General features: G+C 36.6%; 1 protein-coding gene and 1 long non-coding RNA gene across 14 annotated transcripts in view; both read left to right on the top strand.

Annotated features, from left to right (window-relative positions):
• atp2b2 (ATPase plasma membrane Ca2+ transporting 2) overlaps positions 1 to 14,119 on the top strand; it is a 144,647-nt gene that overhangs the window by 117,210 nt on the left and 13,318 nt on the right. For all 13 annotated transcript variants that reach the window (XM_031301676.2, XM_031301664.2, XM_031301667.2 and 10 more), the window contains 2 exons: positions 7,347 to 7,588; positions 9,194 to 9,428. In XM_031301676.2, the coding sequence (XP_031157536.1) occupies positions 7,347 to 7,588; positions 9,194 to 9,428 (477 nt within the window). The remainder of the gene's footprint in view (positions 1 to 7,346; positions 7,589 to 9,193; positions 9,429 to 14,119) is intronic.
• LOC118495371 lies at positions 11,760 to 13,801 on the top strand. Its single transcript, XR_004897750.1, has 2 exons — positions 11,760 to 12,429; positions 12,745 to 13,801. It is a non-coding gene; the product is annotated as an uncharacterized LOC118495371 (long non-coding RNA).

The raw sequence follows: 14,119 nt of genomic DNA, 5'->3' as shown, positions 1-14,119 counted from the left end.
GACTGTTATGTAAAACTAGTGGAGTGCAGATGCACACACAGACACACATCTGTCATATCAGGCATACTCACGCTGTAGGAAGTATTCAGATCACAGGTGTATGTTCTCGCAGCACAGTGGCATGTGTTTAGCATGGCTCTGTGAGTGTCCTGGGAGCTCAGTTTCATGTTGCTTCAACCACCTGCTCAGGTCATTATTCTGGTCAGGGACAACAAGAGAGGTAGATAATACACACACACACACACACACACACACACACACACACACACACACACACACACACACACACACACACACACACACACACACACACACACACACACAGCACACAGATGGCTTTAGTTGTGAGGGATAGGTGCTTGGGTAAGGGAAGAAAAGAGACTGAATGTGAACAGAATGTGTCTGATGTTGAAACATAGATAATAGAAAAACATTCAGTTCATGTTACATAAGGAAAAACTCCATTTGTCGATCTACAATGAGGTAAAAAGAAAACAAACTGCCTCATTTTTGTTCAGTAGTGAGTAGTGAGGTCCTACTATAATTGGCTTTGGCTCACAGTGCTTTTGTCATCTGGACGTTGCGTGCTTGTTTGCACAACAGGGAGGAGAGATGTGAGTGTCTTGGATGTCTTTAGCTTGAAGCACCCAGTGTCCCCATGGAACAGTTTTGGACACTGAGAAGTAGACAGAGACAGAGAATCAGTGGAAGAAGCAGAGACATCTTCAGCAGAATTATGTCCTTCTCTTCTTGTTTTCTGTGTTCAGCACTTGCTTACAGACTTGACAGTGTTGCTGAGATGGCAGTGAAAGAGAAGTCATCATCACATTAGAATGACAATGCTTTGATGTTTCAGAGGCACAAAGCTTAATGGACTCCCTGCCTTTCCCTTACACATTACACTATATATTTCATTCATTCAGTTTCTGTTTTTTTTCTAGATTAAAATGAAATTATATGTTATCAAACATATATAAAATTGTATAGATGTAAAGTAATTTTTGTGTTGCCTTTAAGAGATCTTCATGGTGACCATACCTTTGATAATTACCCAAAAATAAATGTGAGTGTATTAAAAATAAATCAAAGTGATATGTAAAATTAAAGCTACAGGCAACTTAATCTAAAATTGTGTTATTTCTACTGTATAACAAGATAGATAGATAGGTACACCTACATGTGATGTACCGTGCAAAGCTTTTAAAGACTTTTCTCACGCAAGCCTCGATGTCAGGATGAAAGGACTTTCTAATAGATGTAAATTAAATAAAGACCACATACTGTAAATAATGCAAACAACCTCAAAATTCCCACATTAGTAAATGCTATGTGGCTAACGCTGGGAAACACATGGTGTACAGCTTTGTAAGTAACAGAAATCCCACAGCCAAGTCAGCCATGAACTATATGTTGGACCCTGATCAGCTTTTAACCACCTGACCAGCAAGAGCAGCTTCACCACCTTCAACATGTAACTCAGTTTTGCTCAACGCTGAAGAGGCATCAGTACACCTTACAGTAGATATGAGACCAGGTTGTGAATCTACTGTAACAATCCCTATTCCCTTACTGTAACTTGAATCAGCTAAATTATTACAAATCTTAGTACACTTGTAAATCTGATTACAGATTTGGAGATTTTCTTCACACAGTTACAAATCTGATTACGCACACACAGATTATGAATACACATTTTCCGATTCCTGTGGGCATAAACAAATCTCAGTACACATTTAGAGATTCTTATATAAATGAAAGCAAATAAAAGGGAGGGTGGGTGGTTAAAATACGTAGTGGGGGGAAGGGACGCAAAGCAAGGACAAGTGCAAATGAAGGATGAAAGAAGATGGGAAAAATATATGAAGTTATATAGATAAATCATAAGAAGACGAGAGAGACACACCACACTTGCGTGACAAGTGTCCTCATCATGGACTGGAAGACTGTATTACTGCCCTCCAGCATGCCTCCAGGCCTCGGCCCAGTTGGCTGGTAAAGTCATGTAGAGAGCTAGAATATCATCCTCTTCTACATGCAAAGAGGGAACGAGAAGGAAGGCGGAGGCAGATGGGTACGGGAGTGGGCCGCCTTGTAGGAGACTGGGGAAACTGATAGTGAGGAAAAGGAGAAAGACATCCAGAGTGAGGAAGGATAGGGATCGAAGGGAATGAGAGAAGGAAAGATAGGATAAAAATAATTAAAAAAGGGACATAAATAGGAAGACAGAGGAGTAAAATGGTGGGGTTGAATGTGAAGAGACGATGAAGAAAATGGAAGAGAAGGGGAAGGAACAGGAGGGATGGATTAAGGAGAGCCCCAGGCGGAATAGGAAGTAAAGTTGCCAGCTCTCCCTCTGGCATATGTCCTTGCCTGCGGGAGCACCCAAGGACCAAGGAGAGGGCAGCTGGTCCTTAGCCACATCCAGGCCAGGACGTGCCAACCTTAGCTCGGCCATGCCAACATTGGGCATCCTATGCCAGCAACTGTCCTTGTGCGTAGAAACTCATGTCAAGCTAAACCTCTGCGGAATCTCTGAGAATAAAAGTTGTCTGCCATTTATTTATTTTCTCACATTGTTTCGCTTTTGCTGCAGGAGTTGGAGTGCCACGAGCCAAATGAATTTTTCCTAATCCAAGATCTGTTTTATGAAAAAACTGAATATTGTGATGCATACCTTTTGTACAATAATTTGTATAATTTTGAAAATTTTGATTTTGTTTGTTGTTTTTTGATTTTTATTTATTGGGATCTCCATTAACTGGGGCCATAGCCACAGCTATTCTTCCTGGAGTCCACTGAAAACTTTATACATTACATACACGTCTATACATTGCCGTGCATAATTACATTAAAAACAACCACCAAACAAAACAACATTCAATACATCACAGAAACAATGACAACACAAGTACTAATAGAGACATAACAACATTCAACTCAACACAACACAGGACCTAGTTTAAATTATTCACAGAATTAACAATTTTTCAAAATTAAAAATTGTAAAAACAAATTTAAACAAAACAACTGACTGGGAGCTATCAGTCAGGCTGAGGCAAATGCGATATGGTAAATAAACACAATTCTAAAATGGTATATGTTTAAATGAGTAAACCCAATCAGCTGTAGCTTACTGGTTCTAATTTCATTTTCAGTGTTTCAACTTTTAAAGCAATTTGCATGAACCATTAATTTAGTCTATACTTATCAACCCTCTTGAAAGCAGGCAGCCAGCAGCCAACATAACATTATACTATTTTCCTTATTTACTGCTGTTCTTCTTTACAACAACCAAAGAGAGATACATTGGCAGCCAAAAGCAACCAAATAAAGAATGGCGAATACATAATGTAATTTATGTCTATTCCTTAATATAAGACAGCCCCACGAATGAAATAGAGTAGTTTTGGGCCAAATTACTGATTGGAGTCCTTATGGCAACAAATTGAAATGGTATTGAAATATAAACCAAATTTCATAAAACCTTAATTTCAATAGGCAAACACAAAATTGGTCTTCCAAATATAAGGTATAAATCAGAATGAATTCCGAATGCAAAATTCAAATTAATTTGTACAAACAGCATGAAGCAAAGAGAACCTACCTCATAGTAAACAAGTGTAATTACTGATACTCCTTTGCCAGAAAACACCTTTCTTTTAGGAAACAATATGGCTTGAAGTCTAAATATATGACTACATGCCTTTTTAAGATACACGTTTTTTACATAAGTGAGTTTACTTTCTGAAATGAAGTTTGTCATCTTCAGTATATTGTAGAACTGAATTGAATAAGTGTTTAAAAAATAGCTGGGATGACAAACCATGCAAAAATAATGCCTAGCATCTTTTGATATGTTTTATAAAGCAAACACCGCTTATTTAATAAAGGTTTATTGTAGAGGATTATTTTAAACATAATATATGTAATACATCTTGTATGGTTTTCAGCTGGACATTAAGTTGTTTAGTGTGATGTTTTTCTGTTGCTGGGAACCTAGTCTCCAAAACACTTAGCAGACAGTGCAGATGACACCATTTGTTCCATCCCCTCATTAGCCAATGACAGGCAGTGTCTTCCTGATGTAATCATAGGTCATTAGGAAAAGGCATTAATTCTGTTATTTAACGCAAACTCAGGATAAAGTATTTATACTCCTGTCTGTGTCTGTGAAACACAGCTAAATATTAACCAGATATGTCCAATTACTAGGTGAACATAGGTCAGTACTCTGATTGGGTTTTAATGATTAATGAGATTTTACATGACTTTTCTCTAACCCTCTCCACTGGAACCTCTGGTTCAGCAGCTGCAGCTAAAGGGACATGTAAAAAATATTGAGCTGCTTACGCAAACATTGAAAGCAGATATATCACTCACTAGACTGATGAATTAAGCTTTTAAATAAGCTTGCAATATTTAGACAAATTTCCACAGATTGCCTAGAATCCTTCTATCGTATTTGTATAATTTATTGTTCAATTTACTGAAACTAAAACTACAAAAAACACAGAAATTTAAAATCTTGACATTCTTGATCTAAACCAAGTTATGTCAAGTATATTTTAAATTTTATAACCCAACATCCCAAATTATAAATTTGCCTTAAAGGGTTTTACCTTTAAAGCATATAGTACGCCACCTTCCTAAGACCTTCGATTCAGATAATAGATCAGCAGCAGTTCAGTGATATTTTCCTATTCACTGCATGGGAACATATTTTAGCCTTTGTCAGGCACATTAACACATTATTAGCATTCTCTATAAAGACCTTGTGAGCAGGTTGACAAGAGCGGTCATTAGATGGGGAGTGTGAGTGCACCAATTCCAACAAGCCAATAATGTAATTAACTACACTGTCGATACAGAATCTTGTGCCGAGTGAAGAAAACAACAAGAAAGTAAAATTCAAAACATTGAAAATGCCAAGCTATCCTTTTACTGTAAATCTAATCTTGGTTGAAGGCATGTTGAGAAGAACAGAACAGAATGCCTGCAGTCAATCTATTTTGGAGCAAATAACACAGACTGAAGGTGTCTGCTTGGCAAAAAGTCAGAACCATTGTGCTCTGTGTGCTTTTGACACACGTAGGTGTGTGTATTAGAGAAAGAGTGTACCTGACATGCTGTTTCTTTAGCCGTGAGTGTAGGTGTCAAGCGTACTGTAGGAACCATATAGCACGACCCCAGGGAGACTAAGTTTCAGCTCAGTGCCAGCTAATAGGGGTCCGAATGAACAAATATAACAACACGTACTTGTTATTGTGCAGTTTCCCAAATTGTGCTTATTTCCTTTAGAGCTGAAACAATTACCTGATTGTAAACATTCAGTCAAACAACTGAAATGTAACTATTTTGATTTATTGTTTAAGTCATTTTTCATGCTGAAGTGAGGACTTTTTTTTTTGCATATATGATAGTATATATAAACTAAATATCTTTGGGTTTAAGACTGATGGTTGGATAAAATAAGGTATTTGAAGACACTTCAGGGAGGTAAACCGGGCATTTTTCATAATTTTCTGAAATTTTCAAAGCAAACAATTAATTAATTCACTGAGAAAATATTCAGCAGATTGATCAAATATAATAATAATTTACAGCGCTATTTCCACGAGTATGTTTCTGAAGAGTGAAGTTGAACATCTTCTTATCCCCACGTCTGTCTGAAACCAAAATGAGGATCAGCTTGAGCGTGTGATTATGTGAAGAGGCATGTTATGAAAAATAAAAAGTGGTGTGTGTGTGTGTGTGTGTGTGTGCGTGGTTGAGTGTGGTTGAGTGTGTGAAGGATATAGATGATAATGAGATGTGTTTACAGATCACAGTGGCTGAAATAAAAAACATAGAAAGTAATGCCATATATGCTTTATTGCTTGTATGTCTGTGTGATTTGACAAATTAGTGTGAGTGAGTAAATGGAGTGCAGGAAATACTAATAAATAAGGACTGGGAAAAGATGAAAATGGAGCGACAGAAAGATTCAAGGATATGTGTGAAGTGAGATGAGTGAAAATCCTGTCAGAAAATCTGAGCCAAAGAGTAAGAATCCCCAAGTGGCAGAGAGAGAGAGCACCATCTCTTTTCCCAAGTCTCTCCTTCCAAGTATGCTTTGTCCAGTGTTACCATGGCAACGCTTAGTCTTCCACAAGCTGACCACAGTCACACACTTGCACATACAGTGAGTGCGTATGCAAATTGCACACATTTACTGTAGCACCTGAACAGCCACGCACACAGATTTTAACAGATATCATACACAAACACACATAACCTACAGTAAAAGACTCTACTGTTGGCTGATAATAAACACACTCCAGCTTTGAGGGGTAGAGAAATTGCTCCACTGACATCACATACTGTACACCATTTCTCTATTATTTGGAGTAAACGCATTAATCGATCATCAGCAAATTAATCAGCAACCATTTGGATTTGAGCTTTTTAAAAATGAAAATTGGCCCCTTTTCTTTGTTTTCTATGACAGTAAATTAAATCTCTTTGCGTTTTGGATTGTAAGTTAGCCAAAACAAGCAATTTGAGGATGTCTCTTTGAGCTCTGGGATATTGTGATGGCCAATTATTATTTTTACATTTTCTGATATTTTATAGAGTAAACTATTAATAGCATAATCAAAAAAATAATATGCAAGTAAATGTATTAAAAAAATATAATCAGAACCATATTCTACAAGTTTTATGTAAATAACAAAACCAAAAACATGTCACCTGCTGCTGTGTCTATTGTTCACACACAATCCATGTAGTCATGTAAATATGTGGATACCGAGATGTTTGCTGAACCGGAGAAAAACACGGCTCCATAAATGTACAATTACAGATTGCAATGGGTTGAGCTGTACGCCTGAAATAAGAATATCCAAATTTGATTCCATCTATCTCATCTCCCATCCTCCCACACAGAGCAACCCTTTCCCCTGCTAGCTGGTTAATTATCACTAGCAGCTATTTCAAGACTTGCATTGGTTGCCCTGTGCTAAAGAAAAGAGAATCTCATTGATTGAATAGATCATAGAACAAACAGTATTAGTGTTTGGTCCCAAAATGTATTCAAATGAAGATTTAAGAGTCTCCATACCATGGAGAGTCTCCATGACAGGATATCAGAAAACAACTATTGACAGAATAAAATCATATATTAATGTAAGTATATAAAATGAGGGGTAAACAATCATGAAATGTCTTAAAATCATCAAACCCTATAATGAGAAATTATGTGAAAAACAACCGCAGGTAGTAAATAAGCACAAATTGTATCGCTGCAAATATTTGGCTGAAAATAGAATTGAACATCCGAAAATCTCTTCCTCTTCCCCCCTCTCCAGCCCCCAGATAAGGAAGGCGGTCTGCCGAAGCAGGTGGGCAACAAGACAGAGTGTGGCCTGCTGGGATTGGTCTTGGACCTGAAGCGGGACTACCAGCCAATAAGAAACCAAATCCCAGAAGAGAAGCTTTACAAAGTCTACACTTTCAACTCTTCCAGGAAGTCCATGAGCACTGTCATCAAATTGTCTGATGGGAACTTCCGCATGTACAGCAAGGGAGCCTCTGAGATCGTCCTCAAAAAGTGAGTCTGGTTTTGTGTTTAAAATGCGATGTTCCTGATAATAATAGCAGCACATAACCTTGTTGTACAGTCAGTAATATGATGTTATGTAATGTAATAGTGCTGATTTTTGTATAATGTAAGTGTATAGCTAATTCATTTTGAGTGCATAGTGTACTTGAGGGTATAACCTATTATTCTCAAGGCAGTGAGATTGGGCTAAGTATCAACTAGAATTTTTCAGAGCATTGCAACAGTACAGTGACAAATGAGTAACTCAAAAACATGAGGCACAGTTATAAAGCTTCCTGCACCCACTGAAGGAAGGAGCAGAAATTCTTTTTTGACAATGAATGACATTAAAATGAAACTGTAATAAAAACGAATACAATGATGAATTGTAACAAACAGCCGTTACACTGTGGATTTAACACATTTAACATAAATACAGATACAGCTACAAAAAGCTTTTATATATATATATATATATATATATATATATATATATATATATATATATATATATATATATATATAATAGGCATTATATATATATATATATATATAAGGTTATATACACATTTTTGCAAACTTAAAAAAATCCTAAATGACTTTTGCACAAATTACAGTTAGTTGCTTTGTTAAATGGCTTACAGCAGATGAATTTGAATACAGCTCTGTGTGTTGCCATTTATGTTGGTAAACTATTTTCCATTTGTATGTTCATTTATTTAGCTAATATGAAATCTATTTACTGTAGATCAGATACAAATCGGTTTTGGCTACAGTAGTAATTTAGGCAAAGCTTTGCTGGTGCCATTGGTCCATCATGCATCATGCATCCATAACCACTAACATCTGTTGAAAATGTGGTGGAGAAGAACTTTAACGATTTCTTCTCTGTGCTTGGAGAAGTGATATATATAGATATATATATATATATATCTATATATATATATATATATATATATATATATATAAAAACTATATTGTTTTTATATTTGTTAAGAAGCTTGATGGTATTTTTAAAGCAATAGTTCAACATTTATGTCCATACAGTATGTCCATTAAATATGACGCTAGAGCCAGCAGCTGGTTAAGTGTAGATTAGCATAAAGTGGCGAGTTGCTGTTTTTTGTACGGATTAAACAAGCTCAATATAACGTGTTAATTAGTGAGCTTTGGAGGAGCTGGTAGGTGGATTTTGTTACCGTTGGACAGAGACAGGCTAGCTGTTGCCCCCTGTTTCCAGTCTTTATGCTAAGCTAACCGACTGCTAGCTGTGGCTGGCTTAACATTGAACATACAGATATGAAAAGATGGTAATGATCTTCTCATCTAATTCTCGGCAAGAAAGCAAATAAGCGTATTTTCCAAAATATTCTCTCTAAGTGTTCATATATGTCTACACTGATGAAGCACTGATGATGATCATTTAGACCAAAATGTTTTCTGTTCATTCAAAGTTACTTAAATTACAAGACTGCATATAACATTCAATACTGTCTGAAGTAGGTGCATCGGCCAGGAGTTTTCTACAGTATACAGTATTTGGTTCTGACAATACCAAAGTTACTATACACAATTTGAAATACCCTTATTCCACCACTCCACCCTTAATTACAGATGCAACCATATCCTGAACGAGGTGGGTGAGGCAAGGGTTTTCCGTCCACGGGACAAGGACGAGATGGTGAAGAAGGTAATCGAGCCCATGGCGTGTGAAGGCCTGAGGACCATCTGTGTGGCGTACCGTGACTTCTCCGGTGATCCCGAGCCCAACTGGGACGATGAGACCAATATCCTTAACAACCTCACAGCCATCTGTGTTGTTGGGATAGAGGACCCTGTCAGGCCAGAGGTAGGAGAGTGTGAGATATTCTGGTGACATACTGAAAGAAGTGGGCTGTATATGCATGCTACAGTACTATAAACTGTACTAACCGTCTATACTACGCATACAGTTTTCATACCTACATTTGTGAAGGTGTTTAGACTTTTCTACATACAGTTCTGTAATATCTGAGACAGTTGACTGAGAGACAACCTAGACATGATAGACAGTGAAGTCCTTTGTATCCTGTATGTCAAGACTGTTAAAAAAAGAAAATCTTTTTTTGAGTAATAGCATAGAAGATATCTTGCTGTTACAAGAGCAGACATACTGTACAATTGTTCACTGTCATTAATAATTTGTGTGGCATGAAATGTTAGAGTATAGGGTAAGGGCATAGATACTGTTTGATAAAATTTGAACTTCTTTCTTAAAACACAAGAATGAAATGTATTATATAAGTAACGTAAACGTGAATTAATTTCAAGATTGCTTCAGACTGGAGTAAAAGTACACGTATTTTTAATGTAGTACAGTTTGATGGAAGTATTCATAAAGATAAGTGACATAGACCCCTAATTAAGCCTCTTGAGGAACTCTGTACTGTATGTGTTTGATGTTGGATAATTAAATCAGTATTTGAAGACTTAATATATACAGTATATATACTGTACACAGTTTGGGTAAAAAACTCCCTATAGGAACATCATCTTTGAAATTTACTACTTTACTGCTTTACTATGTACTACTCTGTTGAAAGTAAGTTTTTAACCCTCAGTGACCTTTTTAGTAGACTTTCCCTTGAATTGTCCTGGATTTCAAATCCTTTGATTGTTTATAAGCCTCTATTCAGTTGCTAATTGATCTATTTTTTTCCTAGAAGGCCCAGATTTAAACAGATAAACAGTTCTATGGATTTTAGTTACATAAGATCAGCTCCTGTTCTTTGATCACTTCCTTAAAATCAGCTTCTTGTTTATATTATACTGTACTTGAGGAAATGTCTGTCATTTATTTATCCTTGGACATTCAATGATGAATTTGATGATGAATGGTTATTTTATTATAGTACTTTTTGTCATTGACTTGCTTAAGGAAGCATGTTACCTCAATCTTGTGAAGTAAATGATGTGAGAGATAAACAGGTGGAGCTGTGGGGCCAAAGAGTGAACAAAGCAGCAAGACTGTGGTGACAGTAGCTGCCTGCACAGTTAGCTGACAGAGACGGATCATGTGTCATTTGAAAGACTTGACTAGACTAGACTAGGGTGTGTGTGTGTGTGTGTGTGTGTGTGTGTGTGTGTGTGTGTGTGTGGGTGTATGTGTCTGTGGGTGTGTGTGTGTGTGTGTGTGTGTGTGTGTGTGTGTGTGTGTGTGTGATCAATTGCTTCACTAAATGATTATTGATTCTTGAAATGTACACTTCAGACCAGGCCAATCAGCTTTACCTGATTTAAGACTGAATGGGCGCTGCTCAGTTTCCGTGTATTGCTAATATTTTCAACATGCAGCTGCTACTTATATGTGTTGCATATTTACGATATTACATATTGTGAATATATATTGTATTATATAGATATTTTTTTCTAAATCGATTCATTACATTGGGTCCTCAAATGGTCAATTTCTGGTTAAGACACAGCTCTAGGACACTGCAGATGCCAAGTGCGATACTGTGCTTGATATTGAGGCATGGACGTGTTCACACCAAAAGCCTTGTGACTGAGCACATTTACTACATTATATTTAAGTACAGGTGCTGCCACTTGAGTATTTCAATTGAATACTTAACTATACTAATACTTAACTAGTTATTTTTTACTAGTGTTTACTTGTCAGTTTGCAGATATAGATTTTATATTCAAAATATAAGACGATCACAAAATATCCCTTTTATTGAGTAAAAATCTCCAAAACATAGAGTATGTAATGTAAACATTCCCTATTTTGAAGACATGGTACGAGGTTTGCACCCAACAGTGACAATTCGATGCATTGCTGGAGTTTAAACTCCCAAACTGCAATGAAATAGTAAGACCACAGTATCCATGGCCAGTGACAACAATTATTACAATGATTAACAAGTTGTATATATGTTAAGGCAGGAATCTTTAACAGGGGGTTCGGGACCCTTAGGGGGTCCTCAGAGTTACTGCAGGGGGGCCACCAACATATTAATAGCAAAGACAAATCAGCCTATTTGTGATTTTATTTCATCATTGATGACAGGCTTTACTGGCCTGTAGATAAGGTAGCCATCCACAGTTAAACTTAAGGATTCACTGTGCTACATGTATGTTTAACATTAAAACATGATGTATAAATATATGAATATGTATATTGTATTGTATATATTTTAATACCTTAGTATTGTATCCACCATAAAAAAGGTATGTGTGAAGGCTTTAGACCCGTTATTGTAGGCCCAGTTTAATTTGCAACTCAATTTTATACAATATTAGTAGGAGGTCCCTGCTCCGTCTCACTTTCAGCTAATGGGTCCTTAGTCTAAAAAACGTTGACGACCCCTGTGTTAAGGCATCATTAATTCTCTTTGAAAGCAACCATTCTACAAAAAAATCACTTTTGATGCATCTTACTTCTAATGTTTACGTAATCCCTTACTTATTGATTTTTATCCTTTTGTCTTATTGCTCATTCTTACTTTGAGTACTTATTTCAGCTCTGTTGAAGGCAAACAATGTATAGAAATAAGTGATGCATCAAGATTATTTCAAGTCTTTTATGATGAATTTCACTGTCAGAAAAGGAGAAATAGAATTGTGAGAAAGAAAGTTGAGTGGGTAGAGAAATCTGTGTAGAGCAATAAACTGACCTCACTTGACAGCTCCTGTGCACGTACAGTGAAGCAGGAAGCTAACTGACTGAATTATTCAACTTCCTCCTTTTATCTTTTTTCTATCCCCCTCCTCACTCTCTAACAAGGCCTCTCATTCAACCTCTTCCCACCATGTTTTCTCATTTTCACCTCTCCGTGTCGTAGGGTTTAACTATTAACTTTTTCCAGGTCGCTCACTTTTTCTATTAAATTTGTCTGCACCTACATTCCTCTCACTTTTCCTTTCATTCTTTTTCTGTCTGAAGCAGAGTTATGTAAGCATCTGAACAGACCTAGATAAAATAAATACTACAGAGATAAGAAGGGGAAAGGAGACACCATCATCCTCAAAATGAATAAACAAAAAATCTAAGGAACTATAGACAAGCTAATGAGAAACCCATTTTGTATCAGAGTTATTTAAGGTTGTATATTCAAGCGAACTTGTTCTGAAAAGAATACAAATTAAAACTCAGAAATAGCACGAAATATGCAAGAAGAAAGTTAAATTTTGCATAATGGACATGCAATAACGCAGATTTCCGGCAGTTTGCAGCATTTCCCTTTTGTCTCACCAAAGAAGTCTCCTAACATCTGAAATTTTCAATAACTGATGAGAAAAAGCAGTGCATTGCCGCAACATCTATCCAGGTCTCTTAGTAAGACTGGCTAATATTGAAAATGAGATAACTTTCCGTTCTACTTAAAAGGTCACACAGAGTGGTAAACATGTTTTTGGTTTGTTTAGTAGTCTTCAATTTCTTCCTCCAGAATGTGATGTTCTTTTAATAACTAGCTGTTGCCCCTAGAGAGACAGAGAAAGATAAAGAGATTCAAAATCAGATTCACGTCAGAAGGATGTTGAACCGCAGGAGAAGGAAGACGGGTAAGGAGAGAAATGGAGGAAAATGAGACTGTAAACAGATCTGTTTTAGAGACACACAAGGCTTGTTTTTCAGTTTCACCTGGTAGCCTCCTACCCTCTTCCTTCATCGGGCCATGTTGTATTTTTAATAAGCCTCCACTCTTCTCCTCTTTCCGCCACATTTTGCGGATGACCAGTGAATAGAGCAGTGGGAATCAAAAGGAAAAAAGAGACAGCAGGGGTGACAGATAGGCAGACAGGAACTTGATATCTTGATAACAATGACTTGGTGAGAGCAGTGATGGTGGGATCTAAGCACTTGTTCCACTTGCCACAGTATTTACTGCAAGAGCTTCTTTATTTTGTCAGATCATATTACTTACAACCAACTTAAAATGTATTATCGTAGCTTGTACTTTTTGTTCTGTAAGTGTACTATTTTAACACATTACCAACTCGGCACATGTATGCATACTGATGCTAACATGCCTATAAGTGCATATTTGTGAATAATATTGTTGTCACTTTCAGGAAATATTCAACCACCTTGACTTTTTCCTCATTGGGAAATTGGTGGTAAATTAGGCAAAAATAAAGGCAACTTTTTTAGTATTGCCACACGGATGTTTCGGGCAAGACGCCCTTCTTCAGGGGAAATTAAAGCCAGAATTTTTATTCTTTATAAGTTTATAAGTGGCTTGTTTTTTCAACAGCCCTTTGCCCTAATCTTAATTAAAGTATATCTGTTTTCTCTTTCTAAGTCCTTGAAATATCATATAATTTGACTGGTGTCCATTGAAAATTTAAATACTTCAAAGCAGTTAAATTGGTTTGATTAATTTAAGTACTTTTTAAAGCATTGCACTGCTAATCCAGCAGCAGCGATAGCACATCATTTCTTTTACAAATTAGGTGAATTCAGAAACAATAAAACACAGCCCCGCTCACTTCAATAAACTCAGAGGATTTGCAGCTACAGCCTTATTTGGTCTCATATGACCATTAGTTTTTGGT

This window comes from Sander lucioperca, chromosome 6 (genome assembly GCF_008315115.2).
Source record: "Sander lucioperca isolate FBNREF2018 chromosome 6, SLUC_FBN_1.2, whole genome shotgun sequence".
Taxonomy (NCBI): domain Eukaryota; kingdom Metazoa; phylum Chordata; class Actinopteri; order Perciformes; family Percidae; genus Sander; species Sander lucioperca.
This window is presented reverse-complemented; position numbering and strand designations above follow the sequence as displayed.